We start from the raw sequence: 22,216 nt of genomic DNA on the forward strand, positions 1-22,216 counted from the left end.
CAGGGTTCACTTTAGATCCAGCTCAGCACACAGAGAGAGCACAGCTAGTTCTCAGCAGTTGTTAGCTTAACATTTTTTTTTTTAGTTATTTTTTCTTTCTAAGAAGACTATGGAGGTGTTTTATGCAAATCATTACCAGATTGGACCCTTACTTCCCCTAACAAAACCACCTTACAGACTCTAAACCTATGCAACCTGTTCATTTAGATGCTAGGCATCTTCAATTCAATTCATTACCTTTGGGAACCTTTCTTTGTAGACATGGTTCATCATAATTATTTCATGGTCACAGCAGGCGGGTGAACGTCCAGGGCTGCAAGCAAAGCAAATTAGCCTTTTAAACTTGCCACAGCATGAAATGAAAATAAGCTTTTTATTTATAAACAGTCAGTTGCATCAAAAATACTATGCAATCTTTGTAAGAAAAGAATATTAGATAATAAACTACACAATCAGTCATTAGTACACATGCACACATACATACCCACCAACACAGACACACTCTGAATAGGACTGAAAAAGAAAGCTCAAGTGGAATGCCACAAAAATCATCACAGTTACAATACAATACTAGTTCAGAAAATGTAAACTGAAATTATATTATGCATGTAGTATGAGCTTGCATGAGATCTGGAAAACAATTAATAAACTGCAAAATAAAACAAAATAGGGTAGCTACAAACAGCAACATCTAGGACACGTTTAACAGTGTGATTTCATGCTTTTATCATACACCTGCGCTCTGCCACACACCACTGAAGAGGTCTGGGAGTCTTCCATGGCACAGGTATTATAATTGAAATCCATTTTCTAGCCTAGCAAATATTTATTTGGGATGCTGAGGTAGGCATTATATATATGAAACAGAGGCATATAACTGTGGTGCATTTTTCTTTACTTTTTCAATAGTAGGTTCATCTTCCTTCCCAGTTGTATGTAGTTGTGTAATTTCAGTGTATTTATATTCCTGGGTGGATACAGCTTATACTATGCATCTTTGAAATTCCTTTAATAAAACAAAAAAATGGCACCAATGTAGTAAAACACAGTGCCTGTAGATGAAGTAGTAAAACCACTTGTTAATTCCATATCTCAGAATAATCTGACATGTCTCACAATTATCCAGTGTGGCTATATTTAGTATTAGTTTATGAGACTAAGTGAATAGAAAACATACAAAGGGAAATTGGTTCTCATTAAGCTTTTATATTCAACTGACCACCTGATAAACAATTTTTTAATATAATCAGTATATCAAAGTGCATTTTGTTTGTTTGTTTTTTTGATACAAAGTCTCGCCCTGCTGCCCAGGCTGGAGTGCAGTGGCACAATCTTGGCTCACTGGAACCTCCACCTTCCAGTTTCAAGTGATTCTCCTGCCTCCAACTCCTGAGTAACTGGGATTACAAGCACTCACCACTATGCCGGGCTAATTTTTGTATTTTTAGTAGACACGGGGTTTCACCATGTTGGCGAGGCTGGTCTGAAACTCCCGACCTTGTGATTCACCCTCCTTGGCCACCAGTAGTGCTGGCATTAAAGGTGGGAGTCATGGCACTAATTCCATAGCCTCAAGATCTCACACTTCAGTGGATGAGGTGATGCTCTGTCCTGATCCCTCCTTCAAAGAATGACCTGTTACCTTGCTGCTAGGAGTACTGTCCACAGAGAACTTCAGCTGTCAGTCCCTGCAGGGATGGCATCAGCTGCAAGGAGTCATCTTGCCCAAAGCTGAGTCTTTCCCAGGGTGCCACATCCAGTGAGAAATCCAATGACTGATGTAGGAATATACAGGAAGGCACATTTGGGCCAGAGGAGCAACTCTGCTGAGTCCTGTCATCCCTCAGCTCTCTGGGGAGTGGCTAGGATGCTGGACTTCTCCCTTTGCCCAATCCTGCCTCCCCCTTCCCTCCCACAGGTGCTAATTTCAAAAGCGCTCCCTAAGAAACATCCTGAACAGAAAGCTCCGTTTTAGATTCTGCTTTCTGAAGAAACAAACTCACAGTAAAACTGGCTATACTCAGTGTCAGGTGGACTACATTTAGCAACCAGAAACTTCAACTCCTAAAACTGTGTTCATAGTCTTAGAGAAAGTAAAACTTATGATGAAAGGAGAGAATAAAAAGATTAATATTTTGTAATATGGAATCTGGAATTTTAAAAAATCCTCCTATACTTGTTGTCCTGTTTCCACCAAGCTGTTACCTCTTAACATAATAATATTAACTGCTTTTGCACTGCCTTGAAATTTCCAATGGCTAGATGTTTTCACAGGTAGTCCCCTGAGACCATCATGATTACTACTACTGCAGCAATCAGCAAATTGTGAGAATTTAAAAGGAAAATTATAAGATGCCCTTCAATGGTAATTAACAATATTATGTGTACATGGAAACACTGCACTATATTTGTAGGAGTTTGCAAGTCAGTTAACACACATATGAACTAAAGGACCCAAGTGTTCACTCAAAATGTTTTAAAATAGAGAATCCAATTTAAGTAATGGTTTTCAGCCAGGCCCACACACCTCAGACTTCGGGAACGGGGGCGCATCGGCGTGTTCCTGCATCTGTTGTCAGTGGCGATGCTTTCAGTGGTACAGAAATGTTTCGATAAGAAGTGTAACTCATCCGGCGTTGGTTGGTATGGTAACTGGTGCAACTTCTCCTGGGAGGAACAGGATGACTGAAACAAATCAAAGTGAGGTCACATGACTACCTCAGAAAGAAACTCTTCAAATGAATAGGAGAGATAGATGAGCTAAACTTGGGTGATACTACCACTTTATATTGTTTCTTTTTCATGTTAAAGTTATAAGAACCACTGCCTTAAATGTATACCTTAATGTTCTCTCTCAGAATTCAAAATGCTTTCCATATTTTGCTTCATTTGTTTATAATTTCCCAAAAGATAGTTTTCTTTCTGGAGAAAATCTAGGCTCTGAAAATGGACTGGAACCAGTCAAAGCCAAAGCAAGAAAGTGACCACTTGGGTGGTGTTAGGGAGCACTGTATCACAGATTAGTTCTCAACTGAACATGGCACTCCCAAGTTTACTGCTGCTCAAAATCAAATGCTGACTTTTAGGTTAATAACATGAAATCAGTGATATGAATTGAGATCGTCAATAAGGTAATGAAACCTCTCGTTATAATGCATCAGTGTGTGCCATAGGTACAATGGAACGGATTAAAGAATATACTTTTCACGATAAAGCCACTGTTTTCAGATTTGGAATTAAATTTTCTTTCTTCCTTTTCTTTGGGGCGAGTGGGAGGGCTAAGACTATCACTTAAAAAAAAAAAACCCTTTAATTGGTAGTGAGTTTTTTGTTCCATGCCTGCAGATTTGCTTTTTGAAAACCATCATTCAACATTTGAAACAAGAAAAGAAAGGAAAGGTGAACAGCTAAATAACTCTGCTTTTAATCAATCTGAAACATTTAACTAAAAATCAAAGAAACTATTTATTGTTTTCATTTTTAGGTGGAGGTAAATTCTGTAATTCTAGTTAAAGAGATTGAGAAATTTTTTAGTAAATGGAAACACATAGAATAAGCATATATTGAAAGATACTACCTATTTAAAAATGTCAGCTCTAGTAAGCATGTTTTAAAAACATCATTATATTAAGAATACCCCTCATAAATACTGAAGCACTGCAATGCAGCAAAACTAGAAATTAATGCCTAAAGCTTAAAAATTATTCCTATAACTTGAAATTACAAAACAACTTACCAAGTACATATTGAGACAAAAGGATTTTTATAATGTAATGTGATTATTTTATAAGCCGTAAAAAATGAGAACACTACTAGAAAGACTTATGAGACAAATCAAAACTCCATTCAGTAAGTATATTCATGGCCTTAAATACTTTTTGCTAGGAAAAAAGAAATACAACACAGGAACTAAGTCAAGACAAGAAATCAGGAAAAAAACAAACTCAATGCAAGCAGGAGTTAAGCAGTAGTGATAAGAGAAGAGATGAAGAAATTAGCAAGGAGAAAAACAGAACTAAGAATCTACAGATCTTTGGGAGGCTGAGGCGGGCGGATCACGAGGTCAAGAGATCAAGACCATCCTGGCCAACATGGTGAAACCTCATCTCTACTAAAAATACAAAAATTAGCTGGGCATGGTGGCACGCTCCTGTAGTCCCAGCTACTCAGGAGGCTGAGGCAGAAGAACTGCTTGAAACCAGGAGGCAGAGGTTGCAGTGAGCTGAGATCGCGCCACTGCACTCCAGCCTGGTGCCTGGTGACAGAGCAAGACTCTGTCTCAAACAAACAAACAAAAAGAATCTATAGATACGTCTCAAAGGTGAATCAATGTCCACAATCCTATATCCAAGATTTCAAAACCCACAAACTCAGAAGTTTGTTCCTAAGTTTACAGTAATCTGTTTTGGTGGCAAAGTACCAACTGAACTGATGGGAAGCTGTTTAAAATATTTATTTTTTTTTTATTGCATTTTAGGTTTTGGGGTACATGTGCAGATCGTGCAAGATAGTTGCATAGGTACACACACGGCAGTGTGTTTTGTTGCCGTCTTCCCCTTCACCCACATTTGGCTATTTAATCTACTTAGTGTGAATGTTGATTCAAGCTGCTATAAAAATATTAATATATTTGATTATGAGTGGCTGGCCCCACTGTTGCTGGTCTATTATATACAGAACAGGGATGTTACCATTCTAAAAGTAAAAATTAATTCCAAAACACAGCAGGCTCAAGAGTCTCACATAAGACACCATGCAACTGTACTTGCACGGGAACAGTAACTATGACTTCAGAGAGGGGTCCAAAGAATGGAGTTACACAGAAAATTATGCTGCTAGTTCTTAAGGCAGTTAGAGTTCCAAAACCATGTTCTGAGTCATGATATCACTCAAACAGCATTGAGTCTCTCAAGGTAACCATTTTGCAAAGGCTAATATTCATATGCATATTCAAGTTTCTACTTTTTATTAAAATCATGTCATTTTACAGACATACCTCATATTTTTATGAGTATTTATATTCTTATTTCTGTACTTTCACTCAGCAGAAAATAATTTATCTGGTAAGAAACATATGGGAAAGTATCTTCCTACTGCTATAATTCTATAATACTTATTTCAAATTAAGAATTATTATCTGAATATATTAGAAAAGGTCCACATATTATTTTTAACTGAAGACTGTGATGTTACAAGAAACTCAACACTGAATACTCTCTGGGAGGACTGATTTACTTCATCTGGCCAAATCTTTCCAATTTTGGAATATAGCATTTTTAACATTAAGCAATTTTGTAGTTTCCATAATAGCCAAAGGATACAGATATTATAATGGTTACATTTCAGTCTGGCATTCAATCAACAGCTGAAATTATCTGTAAAGTTTAAACTATATTTTCAAAGTGCTTGTAATTTTATTTGTATATATTCTACATTTTGATTTTTTAATAGTACTTTAAATAGCTACTTTAAATAGTACTTTAAATGTACTTTAAATAGCTAAAGTACATTTCTGATTGGCTAAATGACTAACGGTTAACCCAGGGAAATGAGAATCTAACAGTGATTCAAATTAGATTTGGAAAAGAAAAAAACTGCAACTACTAAGAAGTTTTACACTTTTTGCTCTAATATTTAAAGAATAAAAACACAAAGAAATTGAGAAAAATAGGTAGCTTTTCTAGTTTTCACTCATCACTTTTATCAACAACCAATAAGGAGAAAAATTAATTGAACTTTCACACTACAGCACTTGCAGTCCATAATCTAAATAGTCCCTTCTGTCTTTTGGCAAAAGGAATAATTCTGGAAGCTAAAATTCTGGAGGAAAAACAGGAATACTGAGCCCAATCATTATATGATATTAATGCCTTCAATAAAATAAACACTTCAGAGCAGAGCTGTTAGAAACACAATTGTGTATGACTAAAAACGGTGTCAGGGGTGTCTTCCCTAGGCACATACAGAATTTAGAGACGGCAACGATTCCATTTTGACTGATGACCAGGTCACCTTCATTAATAAACTAGGTTTACTTTAAGAAATGTCAAAGTAAACAAGGTTTACTTTAAGAAATATGTAAATTCCTTTAAAAGAGCCAAGAGACTGGGGTCTAAAACTGCTTATTGTATACTTACTGAGAAAATAAGGGAAGAGTAAACAATCTCTCAGTTAAACAATCTCTCTGTGCCTCAGATTTCTGGCCTATACAATGAAAACATATCATAGGGGATATGTTGCTAGGATTAAATGAGCCAACAGAGTTTAAGAAGTCAGACCAGGGCCTGGCATATAACAAGTATTTATAAACAAAATTATTTTAAAAATTATTTGTACCAAACAGGGTTCAATTTTACGTAGCTCACCTTTTTTTATGGATTCAGTTTTAAAAATGGTAAATGATTTACTAAAGATGGAAAGAATACAAATCTTGAACTCTACCCTATTTTACTCGCAAAAGAGAGATTTGTATGTCCAAGTTATAATAAAACTTGACTAAAGGCAATGCAAGGTGATATTGTTGAAATAAAAAACAAATTGGAATTAAGAGACATGTCTAAACTATTGGCCAATAACCAAAGATAGTTACTGCCAGAAGAATCAAGGATAACTTCAGTATTATTTACTGACAATTTTTTTTTTTGAGAGAGTCTTGCTCTGTCGCCCAGGCTGCAGTGCGTGGCCTGACCTCGGCTCACTCAACCTCCGCCTCCTGGGTTCAAGTGATTCTCCTGCCTCAGCCTCCTGAGTAGCTGGGACTACAGGTGTGTGCCATCACACCCAGCTACTTCTTGTCTTTTTAGCGGAGAAGGGGTTTCATCATGTTAGCCAGGATGGTCTTGATATCTTGACCTTGTGACCCATCCACCGCGGCCTCCCAAAGTGCTGAGATTACAGGCATGAGCCACTGCTCCCAGCCTATTTACTAACGGTTTTATTCATTGCTGCTATTCAGGATTTTTAAGCATCCTTTACTGATGCTAATGTGCCTCTGAAACCACTCAAGGTGGTTAGGATGTTTCCAAAAGTATGATCTAAATGGACAATAGACTCATATAGCACAACAAAATGAAATAATGGATAGAAAAATAAATTACCTCTGCTCAATGAAATACCATAAGGAGATGGTAAAAATAACCCAACAGCTTTTAACAATTTGGTTTTAAAGGTACTCCAGAAAATCTACATTATATAATTATACTTGGAATTCTGGAAATACATCAGTATAAGGCAGAAGTGATATCAGTTAGAGTTTATTTAGCTGTAGTTTCTTGTCATTCAAGTGTTATTAAGTGGCTAAATCTATGTGCTTAAAACAATGCTGGGGCTATAAAAAATACAATAGATGGCTATCCCTAAAGAATAAACCAGAGATTTTGACAAAATGAGGCACAGGCCCACATTCCTGGCTGGCACAAGTAGAGCCAGATCCCTTCATTTATTGAACACCTACAACCTCCTAGGCCTTTCTCAATGGAAGGCTTGTTTCTACCACCCTGCAGATACAGTAATCCCACATGACCAATAATGCAAACAAAAAAAAAATACATCTAACCTACTGAATTGTTTCCAGTAATTGCTAGGTCTCTTGTTGATAGTTTGGGGCAAGAGTATCCTTTTCCCTCTATCCTATTTTCAGAGATCCACCTCGTCTCTATTTATCTTAACCTTCTTCTAAGTTGTTTTAATCTCCTCTTAAAAAAAAGTTCTTACCTGGAAGGCAGAAATTAAGGCTTGCCTTTTCATTTTTCTTTGAAGGAGAGAGAAAACAAAACACAATGAACCTCTCTCTAAGCGACATAAGAAGAAAGACCCAGTCTATCAAAGTTCAATGGCACTTTCAGCACTAATGTCACTGGCATGGAACCAAAGCAATAAAACTAGACTGTGTTTCTTCCCCCAAACTACACCAAATGTTATTAAAAAGAAAGCTTCCCGTCTTCTCCAGACTTGTGATCCTGGAACTTACTCAATCTATGCACTACAATGTCAAACCTTGCAGCGAAAGTACGCCCCTTTTATGTTTGTCAGGCCGTCATTTGATGCGGCGCTTATTCAGAGTGGCAGACGCATGGAATTTATCTTCCCCTCTTACCAGGAAACACCCAGAGAAAACACTGCTTGTGTAATAGCTCTTTTGTTGTCAGGGAGAGAAAAAAAAAAAAGTCAGGCACTTACAGAGACCGTAGAGCTGGGTGTGTTTGTCCCATAGCCAGAGGAAGGGAGAGAAGCCAATGACCAGCGGCGTCCATCAGTCCTATTGAGAAAGTGAGTTTAGCTTTGGCCAACACTGATGTACTATCACATGGAAACCCCAGGGAAACCAAGTATTTTTATTCAAACAAATGACACAAACATAGTCTGTGAGGATGTGGAAATGTTCAGCAAGGGTGAGGGTAAACAAACATTATATAGTAGGTTGACTTTTATTTAAACTGAATCAATACAACCAAACAAGTAGAAAGTGAATGGGCTGATCCATATTATTGATGTTTCACTAATAGACTTTGACAAAATGAATACCAGGGATAATTACAATGGTCAGACTCAGCAGATTTAAATGAATAAGAACAGAAAGGGAGGAGGAAAAACACTCTCATCTGGAAACTGATAACCAGAGCAAATGATCTTTGGAAGGGCCTGACTTCCAACATGGCACAAGAGCCTGTAGGGACTTGCTTAGCATCCAAAACACTTTCTGCTTAAAATTTTCAAGGGAGCGGATCTACTTATCATGCTTAGGGAAGAAGGGATCATTGGGCTCCTGGCTGGCTCAGGCCTGAAGTGTCAAATAACTTTAGTATTAAGTAAGTAACTGACCTTATGCTCAGAATCTCTTAAGAGTTACTGCCTTCTGACATGACCTGGCTTGTTACAGCAAAGCCTCCTGCAGGGTCTTTGAGCAAGCAGCCCAGCTCTGGCCAGTTAACAGTGGGGCAGAATAAAAACTTCTCCACCAGTGATAGAACTTAATGCAAAGAGTAAAGTTGTTTGCCTCAGTCTTAGAGGCAAAGCCGGCAGGAGCCCTAAAGTGGGTGGTTTTTACCTTCAAGTGATGATAGAATGAGTGGCTTCTCAGCTGGAGTTTGGCCGTGAATAAGGGTCAATACAAGGGTCTCAGATGAGTGAATGCAGCAGTGGAAACAATACTGCTGCAAAGGGAAGGGGGCACCAGAAAGCAAATTTTCTGAAATCTCTGGCATTCCAGAGCTATTACTTTAAAAGCAGTTTTGGATAAGACTGTGCCTTAGGGCCGGGCGCGGTGGCTCAAGCCTGTAATCCCAGCACTTTGGGAGGCTGAGGCCGGTGGATCACGATGTCAAGAGATCGAGACCATCTCGGTCAACATGGTGAAACCCCGTCTCTACTAAAAATACAAAAAATTAGCTGGGCATGGTGGCGCGTACCTGTAATCCCTGCTACTCAGGAGGCTGAGACAGGAGAATTGCCTGAACCCAGGAGGCGGAGGTTGCGGTGAGCCGAGATCACGCCATTGCACTCCAGCCTGGGTAACAAAAGGGAAACTCCGTCTCAAAAAGAAAAAAAAAAAAAAAAAAAGACTGTGCCTTAAAAACGACAGAACATTCTGAAGGTTCTATGCAGATTTGTCAAGGGGTAAAACAGGAAAAACACACTGTAAAAAGAGCAACACTGCATTCTTAGATCAGTAAGACTGCAGTGTCCTATATGAATATTTTGTAATTCATGATTATATTAACTTGCCAAGTAAGTGACAAGAGTGGACAAAATTTACCAGAGATCCATTCACAGTAAGTTAAAGTTAGGGAATTGAGCAGCATTAGACTTGAATGTGAGAAATGTCACAGTTAGATGTTAATGTGAAAAACTAACATTCTAGCCTAAATCTACATTCATGGAAACATAAAATTATAGGCTGCCATGGATGTAACCTCCAATAAATGCAATGGTCCACAAAACAAAATGGAAAAATTCAAGTGGACAAATCACGTAACTACTACAATGTTAAGGTTTTAGTAAAATTTACCTGTCATTTCTGTACCATGATTGGAGTACAATTGAATCAAGTATGTTTAAAAAAAGAAGCAAAACAAGATGTATGTAAATATATCAGACAAAATAAATTGGGATAAGCTACATGTTCTTTTGAAGTACTTTTAAACAACTGAAAATGTTAATGATTTAAGAAGAAAGTAATTATAATAACACACTTAGAAAGATATTAGATTGTTAAATTGACACTATTTTATTTGGCTACTTATTAAATAGTTAAGAATCCATGGGCTGTACTTTATCTTAAGCATCTCCAATTTGATAAAGTAAGAAAAGTATATGATTTTAAAAGAATTATTCAGTCCATTCAATAGCAGTTATCAGAAACTTGTCTCTGGAAAGAGTGAGGGACACAATCCCCCCCACCATGATTTTGTTTTGTGATTCATTAACTCTCCTTCCCCTCAGGTATTAATGAACATATTTCAGATGAATGAGCAATTCCAAGAGAAGACACGTTCTTATTAGTTCTGAAGCATAAATTACATTTGCTTGCTCCGGAAAACACACAACTAGAAAGACGTTTAAACAGGAATGTGCTCAGTACTCTGTACAGCCATGGACCAGAAATAATTTACAACTCATAAAGTTCTCTAAGTTGTCTGTGTCTATTTACTCAAATGGAGCACAAAGGACCATTGCATTTTTATTACCATGAAAACTGCACATCAGAAGTTACTATACATGCTACATATAGTACTTAAGAGAGAGCATGCCCTTTTTTCAAGAAAGCTATCACACAAGTACAATATGGATCCTGCTAATAATGTTGTCTTTTCTTTGCAGTGGCTACCAATAAAATGTAATCAGAAGACAAGACTACATTTTTGCCAATGCAATAAGCCTTTTCTGAAAAGAGTCTTTTTCCTTGGGGGTGGCAATCTTGGTGTTATGTTAAATGAAAAAGTAAGAAGGGAAAAACATCTGATGGGAATACAGGACACAAAAAGATTAGCAGAAAAAAAAAACCCTCATTTCAATACCACTCACAAAAATTTAGATTAATATGGCATACAACAAAGAAAGAATGAAAAGTTCCAGTATCATCCTGGCTCTTCCAGAGGAAGCAGAATTATTGTGATAGTTACCTGGAGTGATACACCGAATATTCTAGTTGATGCTGGAACAAGTTGAACTATGTAAATATAGCTAACTAAAATCTACTCCAGAATTCTGAAGGTGTAACTAGGAGGTTACAAAGATCAGACTCAGCAGATTCAAATGAATAAAAACAGAAGGGGAGAGGAAAAACACTCTAATCTGGAAACTGATAACCAGAGCCAATAATCTTAAGCAGGCCTGACTTCCAGCCCAGTACTCAACAACTGTCTGATGACCTGAACTCAGCAGGCAAGTCTGTTGTAGTAATTTGCTTGTGGAAATATACTTGGAGACTTAACCTAGTGAATAGTAACTAAGCAAGTAGGAGAGAACTACAGCATTTCTTGGAGGGCTCTGTGTTTCCAACGAAAGTGAAAGCGATCTGCAATACATAAACCTCCACAACTCCTGGGAAAGGCAGGAGAATATTTTTACCTCCATCTCACCGCCAGGGAAAAAAGGATTAAGTCAGTCCACAATCAGGTGGATTGTATATTAATACCACAATCAGCAATGTGAAAATGTTTCCTTGCTCCAGACAAAAATCTATGCTATGGTTCTCACTTTCATCTTTCATTTTATTAATACTAAAAAATTAATTTGATAATTTCACTCTCAAATCTGCATTTGAAAATACAGAAAGCAAGTCTGTGTTATCATACTTTCTAGTCTATACTTGGACTTTAGTTACAGGGGATGGCTGCTAGGGAAATATTATCACATAATGTAAGAAAGATCAGAAAAGATTAATAAGCCAGACTTTTATCTCTTTACCCAAGACTGCTTTTAAAAACAGAGCAGTCTTTCCTTAGTTGTACTAAATTTTACAAAACAATAAAATGTGGGAGTCTCAAAATGACATTACTTCTTAAAGGCTCAGCAATGTGCACCAAATGGAGGGTAACAGAGGCCTAGGGGTGGAATCTCCATGTTGCCTGAGGAAAAATGAACTCTAAAGTGGAGAGAAATACCCCAGATGTTCTATAAAAATTCACCAATTTGAGTTTTCATAGCACAGGGTCTGTTTACTTAAATAACAGTTTAAAATGATGATCACTCATGTCCTAATCTAAATTAATACTTGTTGAAGAGTGTGGCGGGAACTCCATTTGGAAATTCATGCAAAATGAACTAGAGGTCTCCTGTGATAATCTCCTGTCACGGTTTGTGGTTGATTTGTCAAAAATTAACATGCCTGGGGGTTTATGTATTTTTTTATAGCATGGAAACCAGATTCGTCTGTCCTCCAGTCACCTATTTATTAGATTCTCTTCATTTTTATAAATCTGCCAGAATTAAGATACTATGATTTCTGTCATGTTTAAATGCACTCCATAACGAGATTTCCATTTTTCTTATTACTTACAGTAATTAAATGCATTCTCCCCTTTATAGAGATATGTTTTAAAGACTATAATAGACACTTATTTATCGGTTTTTATAGGATTTTTTTTCTACTTGGAATAGTAGCACTATTATAAATTAATATTCATTAGGCAAACAGGCTTTCTGGGACCAGTACATTTTCTTACAGTACTTAAAATAAGAAGCTAAAAAAAGAAAAGTTGGAGCTAGGGGTAAAAACTGTATGGGTCTCAATAAGTTCCCTGGAGATGATGCTTTAATCAGTCTTGAATCGTTCCCATGGTGAGATACATAAAGACATTTAACACATGATGGGAAACAACTAAACTATGAAAGAACAAACTTTTTTATATCAGATTTATAATGGAATCTTAATTATATAGAATTCTGCAAATGCTGCAAATGTATCCTTTTTTTCTAGACTTAGTAATATAAAATGCATGACATGCTGACAATTGGTTGTGAGGACACTGCAAGTTTTGCTGGTTAGTCACGTATGTAAAAACAAGTCTTCTTTTTTAACCTACCTATGTGTCTTTATTAAGCGCTATTTTAATCCAATTCAGAATGTAGTTAGCACTCTGAGGAAAACTGAGCAAACATCTAGGACATTCAGACCATAAACCAAGTTTATCCTGATAATTCAGAAACTTGGCTGAAGGTGCCATTTTGTTTTCTCGGTGTTTTTCCTAGGCAGAAGAGGACAAGCTACGCATGTGAGAGGGATGAAGGCACCCAGTAATGGGATGCCTTGCATCTGACAGGGTGAAGCCAATGAATTCCACATGCAGAACACAGAAAAGATGACTGTGTATAGCCCTCCGACTCAGCTACATTACAGTAGAAAATCCACAACGAACATGTTGCCATATGACACTATGTGCCTGCCATCCTCTGAACAACAGAAACATTTCCTCTTGACTCAGTGGTCCAGTTATGAGACATCTATCTTTGATGTTGGAGATGCCCAATTACAAACATGATAGGAAGAGAAAGCAGAAAACACCCCATACCCCATGCATGGCTTTTTCTCAATGGGATCACTAAATTTCTGGCTTGAAACTGTTAAAGCAGGTGTGTTAAAGCTTTGTGGTAGCCTAAGCTCCTTTGGCCAGTGGGGCTTTGGAGAAGGCCTTACAGAATAATGAGTGGGGCTTCATAAGGCAAAGAGCAGGGGGTGGGGAGAAGCGGGGAGGAGCAAGCGAGGAGGCAGGGAAGTGGAGAGAGGGAGAAGCGGGGAGGGGGAGAAACAGGGAGGGGGAAAATGGGGAGGGGAAGAAATGGGGAGGGGGAAAACGGGGAAGGGAGAAGCAGGGATGGAGAGAAGTGGGCAGCAAGGATGGAGAGAAGTGGGGAGGGGAAGAAGGGGAATGGGATTCTCTCTATAAGACTTTATGCCTCCACTCACAAGAAGTCCTTACCTCCGTGCAAATGAAAAATGGGCTGAGGCACTGGGGGAGAAATTTCTTGGACTATCTTGGGGGCTATTTCCTAGAGAGAGAGAAAAGAGAAAAAGTTACTACATGATTTTGTTTTTGTATCAGTATCCATATCCAGAATCCTCTCCCTAGAAATAAGTTTATTTACATTTCTGTAGAATGTCCTTTCCTCCAATAATGTTTTAGTTTTACCTGGACCAGGGATGGTGGTGAGCGGGAGGAGATGGGGATGGAGGATCATGAGTTCCAGCACACTTTTCTAAGTGTGCAAGACACATGAATAAACACATTCACCTATATCACCAACCAGAAGTCCTCCATCGATGTAACAATACAAGTATTTCAGTCTGATAGAATAATAAATATGTAAAAGTCTTGGTTGTGACCATCCAGACACTAACATTTCAATGAACAGGATGCATGGGTAAGCATATGCTTCAGTTGGAGGTGTTTTCCATTTTAGCAGGCAGCCTTAGTACTTTCTGTTTACAGTAGACGGAAAAAGAGTCTGAGTTTCTGAAGATAAATCCTCATATTCTGAAGCATATATTTTAAAGGGGGATGTGTCAAAACTAGTTGTAAAACACTAGGAAGACCCCCAGCAGTTTGGACCTACTTCTTAAAGACCCAGATCTATCTCAGCATTGCCAAGTGGCTCAGCAGGATTACCCCTTGTCAATATTTTCCTCAACAATCCCTCTGCTCTTAAATAGCTAGACTGTGACTGGCGGGCAGGCTCTAAAAGCCACAGCCACACACAAGCTGGCAGAGTTCGTCTTCCCCAGGCCTTCGCGGGTGGTGTGGAGCAGTGATTGCTCGTTGGAAGGAGGGCAGCTCCTCTGGGGCTTGTTACTTTCTCCATTAGCCCACTCAACCTGCTGCTGATCATTGAGAAAGCTTGGTCGGCAGCTGGTGAGGGCAAGTTCAGGACACTCCAGACCACCCTGCTTCCCTCTGCATGTTTAATTAGATTGGCGAATTGTCTGAGGACCGCATGGAACTGTAGCTTGTTTAAATAAGGGGGCGAGGAAAGGCTGCAAAGCAATCCTGTACCTTCTAGAAAAAGGAAACATAAATCAGGAAACTACGTTTAATCCCTAACAGCAAGCCAATTGCCACGTTACTGGTTTCTTAATGAAAGTGACTATTGTAATTGGGTGTAAGGAATACAAGATTTTATGTTAAAGTCAGTACCTGGCTATAAAGGTAAACAATTTATTCCCAGTGCACAGAAAGAATAGACTAACACATTACGGAGGATACGTTTAGTGTTACCTTGAGGACTTCTGGACTGGTTATATCTCTACTGAAATTTTTCAATTAACTTAAGGTTGCAAATTTTATAGTGATGTCTTCAACAAATGCCATTAACTTTATGACAGACAGCACAATCACAGCTATTTAACCGGGAAGCACTGAGAAGCCCATTTCTTTATGGATAGAGAATCATGAAGCATTTTTCCCCCTGCTGCAATGAAATTTATCATGGCTTTGCATCTGTTGTTCCTTGGGCCCCTGGAGAAATGAATTCTGCTTTTGCCATCCAGTAATCCAGGATTCATTTTGTCCATTTACCTACCCAGCTAAATATAGTTCTTTCAACTTCTCTCAACAGCCTTCATCCCCACTCCCCACACCCCTAATTTAGCTTGTGTATTTCTCTTCATATTCCTTTAAAAATCTCAAAATTTCAAGATGGCTAAAAATTTTGTTTCCTAAAGGAAATAAACTAATTCCAGAAATATTCATATAAATTTTGTTTTTCGTGTGGGAAAAATGTTCAATTTGCTCACACACCAAAAAGAGCAAACTACCAGTAGATTATTAGGCATAACACAACAACTGCTTATCTGAAGCCAAGACATTCTAGGAACAATCCCTGCTACACCAATTCACTTAAATTACAAACATACTGCCAAAGAAACCTGGCACCAAATTCTTAGCCCTGTATTCTTGGTAAAGAAAACACTGTATCTGAAGATTTTAATGTGATCAACTAGAACAATGCAAAGAGCTTATTAACATATATATTTTAATCTGAAGAAGGAAGAAACAAGGAATTGACTTAAAACCCTTTTCACTTTTAGGGATATTAGTGAATGGTCCCCATGGTGACCCATCACCTTCAGGATGAATGGGCAGAGATATACATAAAGAGATAGGTGAGTTTAACTCTGCTCTTAAAAAAAAAAACAAGGCTGCCACTAACCATTTCCCATATTCAGATTTTGCCCTTGCATCTTAGGCTGCCTTTCTAGGTCCATCACTTAAAGATTTTCCTCCTTTTCTTCTTATCTACTACACTGCTATAAAACCAAACTTAAATTCCCATATCTTCTACTTCAAGACTATAGAGCCATCGGTATTAACTTACTAATCACAGATGTTTCTGTTTCATGTCACACCAAAAGCTAAATTAAAATGCAAATATGTATATATGTACACACACATATACATACACACATGAATTATCATTAAGGCTCTTAACTGTCAGAGGATATTACAGAAGATGAGTGAGAGTGATGTGGGCTACAGCAACTGATAATTCCTTAAGGAAAAGGGATACTAGCTCAATCTGAGGGCAGTTCAGCAGGTTTTAGGTAAGAGGAGAAACAGAAATCGACTTCAGAAGGGAGTCAGAAATAACCTAAATCCACAGAATATACATTCTTCTCAGCACCACATCACACCTACTCTAAAATTGACCACATAATTGGAAGTAAAGCACTGCTCAGCAAATGCAAAACAACTGAAATCATAACAAACAGCCTCTCAGACCATAGTGCAATCAAGTTAGAACTCAGAATTCAGAAACCAACCCAGAACCGCACAGCTTCATGGAAACTGAACAAATGGCTCTTGAATGTTGACTGGGTAAACAATGAAATGAAGGCAGAAATAAAGAAGTTCTTCGAAACCAATGAGAACGAAGACACAACATGCCAGAATCTCTGGGACACATTTAAAGCAGTCTCTAGAGGAAAGTATATAGCAATAAGTGCCCATATGAGGAGAATGGAGAGATCCAAAATTGACACCCTATCGTCAAAATTGAAAGAGCTAGAGGAGCAAGATCAAAAAAACTCAAAACCCAGCAGAAGACAAGAAATAACTAAGATCAGAGCTGAACTGAAGGAGATTGAGACACGAAAAACCCTCCAGAAAATCAATAAATCCAAGAGCTGGTTTTTTGAAAAGATCAACAAAATAGACAGACCACTAGCCAGATTGATTAAAAATAAAAGAGAGAACAACCTAATAGATGCAATAAAAAATGATAAAGGGGAAATCACCACAGACTCCACAGAAATTCAAACCATCATCAGAGAATATTACAAACAACTCTGCACATAAACTAGTAAACCTGGAAGAAATGGATAAATTCCTGGACTCCTGTGTCCTCCCAAGCCTAAACCAGGAGGAAGCTGAAACTATGAATAGACCAATAACAAGGTCAGAAGTCGAGGCAGCAATTAAGAGCCTACCACACAAAAAAAGCCCAGGTCCAGACGGGTTCACAGCCGAATTCTACCAGACACACAAAGAGGAGCTGGTACCATTCCTTCTAAAACTATTCCAAATAATCCAAAAAGAGGGAATCCTTCCCAAATCATTTTATGAGACCAACATCATCCTGATACCAAAACCCGGCAGAGACCCAACAAGAAAAGAAAACTTCAGGCCAATATCCATGATGAACATAGATGCAAAAATCTTCAATAAAATATTGGCAAGCCGATTGCAACAGCAAATCAAAAAACTTACTCATCACGATCAAGTAGGATTCATCCTGGGGATGCAAGGCTGGTTCAACATATACAAGTCTATCAATGTAATTCACCACATAAACTGAACCAAAAACAAAAACCACATGATTATCTCAATTGACACAGAGAAGGCATTTGACAAAATACAACAGCCCTTTATGCTAAAAACCCTCAATAAACTCGGTATCGATGGAACGTATCTCAAAGTAATAAAAGCTATTTATGACAAACCAACAGCCAATAGCATACTGAATGGGCAAAAACTGGAAGCATTCCCTTGGAAATCCGGCACTAGACATGGATGCCCTCTCTCACCACTCCTATTCAATATAGTACTGGAAGTTCTAGCCAGAGCAATCAGGCAAGAAAAAGAAATAAAGGGTATTCAAATAGGAAAGGTGGAAGCCAAATTGTCTCTATTTGCAGACAACATGATAGTATACCTAGAAGACCCCATCGCCTCAGCCCAAAAACTCCTGAAACTGATAAGCAACTTCAGCAAAGTCTCAGGATATAAAAATCAATGTGCAAAAATCACAAGCATTCGTCTACACCAATAACAGACTTAAAGAAAGCCAAATCAAGAACGAACTGCCATTCACAATTGCTACAAAAAGAATAAAATACCTTGGAATACAACTCACAAGGAACGTAAGAGACCTCTTCAAGGAGAACTACAAGCCACTGCTCAACGAAATCAGAGAGGACACAAACAGATGGAGAAACATTCCATGTTCATGGTTAGGAAGAATTAATATCGTGAAAATGGCTATACTGCCCAAAGTAATTTACAGAATCAATGCTATCCCCATCAAGTTACCATTGACTTTCTTCACAGAACTGGAAAAAACCACCATGAACTTCATACGGAACCAAAAGAGAGCCCGCATAGCCAAATCAATTCTAAGCAAAAAGAACACAGCGGGGGGCATCACACTACCGGATTTCAAACTATACTACAAGGCTACAGTAATCAAAACAGCATGGTACTGGTACCAAAATAGAGATATAGACCAATGGAACAAAACAGAGGCACCGGAGGCAACACAACATATCTACAACTATACAATCTTTGATAAACCTGACAAAAACAAGCAATGGGGAAAGGATTCCCTATTTAACAAATGGTGTTGGGAAAACTGGCTAGCCATGTGCAGAAAGCAGAAACTGGACCCCTTCCTGACACCTTACACTAAAATTAACTCCGATGGATTAAAGACTTAAACATAAGACCTGGCACGATAAAAACCCTAGAAGGAAATCTAGGCAAAACTATCCAGGACATAGGAGTAGGCAAGGACTTCATGAACAAAACACTAAAAGCATTGGCAACAAAAGCCAAAATAGACAAATGGGACCTAATCAAACTCCACAGCTTCTGCACGGCAAAAGAAACAGTCACTAGAGTGGATCAGCAACCAACAGAATGGGAAGAAATTTTTGCAGTTTACCCATCTGACAAAGGGCTGATATCCAGAATTTACAAAGAACTCAAACAGATTTACAAGAAAAAAACAAGCCCATTCACAAGTGGGCAAAGGATATGAACAGACACTTTACGAAAGAAGACATATATGAGGCCAACAATCATATGAAAAAATGCTCATCATCACTGGTCATCAGAGAGATGCAAATCAAAACCACATTGAGATACCATCTCACGCCAGTTAGAATGGCGATCATTAAAAAATCTGGAGACAACAGATGCTGGAGAGGATGTGGAGAAAAAGGAACACTTTTACACTGTTGGTGGGAGTGTAAATTAGTTCAACCATTGTGGAAGGCAGTGTGGCGATTCCTCAAGACCTTAGAAATAGAAATTCCATTTGACCCAGCAATCCCATTACTGGGTAGATATCCAAAAGACTATAAATCGTTCTACTATAAGGACACATGTACACGAATGTTCATTGCAGCACTGTTTACAATAGCAAAGACCTAGAACCAACCCAAATGCCCATTGATGATAGACTGGATTGGGAAAATGTGGCACATATACACCATGGAATATTATGCAGCAATCAGAAATGATGAGTTTGTGTCATTTGTAGGGACATGGATGAATCTGGAGAACATCATTCTCAGCAAACTGACACAAGAACAGAAAATGAAACACCGCATATTCTCACTCATAGGCGGGTGATGAAAAATGAGAACACATGGACACAGGGAGGGGAGTACTAAACACTGGGGTCTATTGAGGAGAAAAGGGGAGGGCCAGTGGGAGGGGGAGGTGGGGAGGGATAGCCTGGGGAGAAACGCCAAATGTGGGTGAAGGGGTGAAAGCAAACAGAACACACTGCCATGTGTGTACCTATGCAACTGTATTGCATGCTCTGCACATGTACCCCAAAACCTAAAATACCATAAAAAGAAAAAAAAAAAAAAAAAAGCTGTAGAAGGGAGGTGATTAAATCCAAACGTTCTAACTAAGCTCATTAATCACTAGAAATAAAGCCTCTGTTTGATTTATAAAAAAAAAAAAAAAAGAAAAAAAGAAATAACCTAAACACAGTCAGGCATGGAACTGAGACAGGCTCTCTGACCGAAGGCAATTCAGACCAGGAAAGCCAATGAACTGTAAACTGTGCTTATTGCTACTGACTAGTTAGAGGCTTTAAGAAATACTTGGAGGCAAGAGAGAGATGCCAGAGGTTCTAACCTACCCTGAGTGTACTCGGTATGAGTGGCCAGCCGAGTAGCAGAAGAGGGACCCAGACCAAGACAGGGAAGGATGTCAAGACCCAGACAGGATATTCTGGTGGGCAAACCAAGCATAGTTGCTAGTGGATAAGAAGCAAATGAAAAAGGATGTAGACTAAAAAAGTGACTAATGTTTCCAATGTGGGTAGACTGGGAAAATGACTGACCCCCCAGCAGGACTTTTTGGGAGAGAAGTGGAGTGGTGGTAACAGAAGAAAAGGGTAAATGGGCATTCTACAGACTTTTGTGTTATGTGTTACAGAAATTCCTCCATTTTCCTTAGGGAGGAATTACAAGACTAGCAGATTAGGCAGATAGAAGTCAATCTTTGAAGTCTTTGTTCTTATTTAAAATAAAAATTGATTCCTACTCAGTCTCTGAAGACTTAGCAATACTATTTTGTTATACAGTGATCAAGATACTGCTAATTTAGAACACGCCAAATTATAAAGCACAATATATATATATGTGTATACACACACATACACACATATATTCTAAACTCAGCGATGAGGACTTGACTGCTATGTGTATGCATAGTGCTTCCCAGGACGAGAGCAAAACGGAGTGAAACCTGAGTCCTATACATGACCTTCACTCCTCATAGCACTGCTCTCTGAATTTATCCACCCATCTGTAAAGCAATACCTGAGAGACTCTCAAATGAAAACTGGTGCCGGTTAATTCTCTGCCCATATGTGCAGCACTTGCTTATAACTAAAATCCTGCTGCTCACAGGGATTTGCTGGCTCTTGGATGTTTGAGTGCTAGGACACTTTATAGACTGCAGGTATCACTGCTGCTATTTCTGACCTGGCAAAGTAAACCTTAGCAGTGGTCAGGCATTAGGTCGGTAATTAACTCCATGATCCCCATGGGGAATTAGCACGACTAATACATAAGCAGTGTATGAAAAACATGCTTTACCTAATGGTGCTACACAGGGTGCCTCATTTTAGTGGCAGCTATTGTTAAGAAAGTGATTTCCAGATTAATTAAATTGTTTGATTGCTTTGTAATTAGATTGGAGAAGTCCTGTGTCTTTGCCACAGAGAAGCAAGCTGCAAATCTTTTTAAAAGGCATATGCTATGCCCTCTATAGATTATTAATGTGCTTTTAATAGCTGTCTGTTTGTGAAATGATAGTTTCTGATGACTTGAATTTCTATCAGGACCGGGGGAGTCCAAGAATTAATGATAATTGCCATTTAAACTCCTAGTGGATCAAGAGTAAGCCCGCATTTGAATCCTTGTTGTCATTACTTGACGATCCCCTTAAATGAGTTGTGACATTTGCACCATAACAATCAGTGCTGTGTTTCTTATTGCTTTGTTGGAGATTCCTGGCAGATGGACATTGCTTAAACATCCTAAAACCAAACGTCACAGAATCAAACCCAGGATCTTGCATGATGAATACCAGCAGATAAAGTGGGCACTGGAGCATGATGCAGGAACCTCAACCTGAGTGAACTCTGTAAAATAACAGTTCTATTCCCCTGAGAACTTTGAGTCTATCTCACCAGACTCAGACAGGTGACTCATGAAGAGAGCTAGGAATCTTCCTTTTATTTAGACACCTGTCTCAGAAACTGGATCCACTCCAGATATAATTGTAGAATATTAATTAAACCTGGGCAGCTGTTTAGACTCTAAGTGGCCAAGAAAAAACCTTGATTGGCTGTCAGTGGAATTCTCTGGGTAAGCTGTCAAGTGTTCACAGGCAGGCCAGTGAATAGAAGCAGACTCATATGCTTAAGTTTCAAGTAAAGACAGAATTATACACAATGAATCAAGGCTTTCTTATAA

The 22,216-nt window shown here is 38.5% G+C and overlaps 1 protein-coding gene across 23 annotated transcripts in view; it reads right to left on the reverse strand.

Moving 5' to 3' along the window:
* The window catches only part of MAST4 (microtubule associated serine/threonine kinase family member 4), a 581,015-nt gene that overhangs the window by 65,405 nt on the left and 493,394 nt on the right, over positions 1–22,216 (reverse strand). For all 23 annotated transcript variants that reach the window (XM_054252224.2, XM_035291493.3, XM_078365414.1 and 20 more), the window contains 4 exons: positions 13,920–13,989; positions 8,179–8,257; positions 2,528–2,685; positions 238–313 (listed from right to left, as the gene is read on the reverse strand). In XM_054252224.2, the coding sequence (XP_054108199.2) occupies positions 238–313; positions 2,528–2,685; positions 8,179–8,257; positions 13,920–13,989 (383 nt within the window). The remainder of the gene's footprint in view (positions 1–237; positions 314–2,527; positions 2,686–8,178; positions 8,258–13,919; positions 13,990–22,216) is intronic.

Source organism: Callithrix jacchus, chromosome 2 (genome assembly GCF_049354715.1).
Source record: "Callithrix jacchus isolate 240 chromosome 2, calJac240_pri, whole genome shotgun sequence".
NCBI classification, from domain to species: domain Eukaryota; kingdom Metazoa; phylum Chordata; class Mammalia; order Primates; family Cebidae; genus Callithrix; species Callithrix jacchus.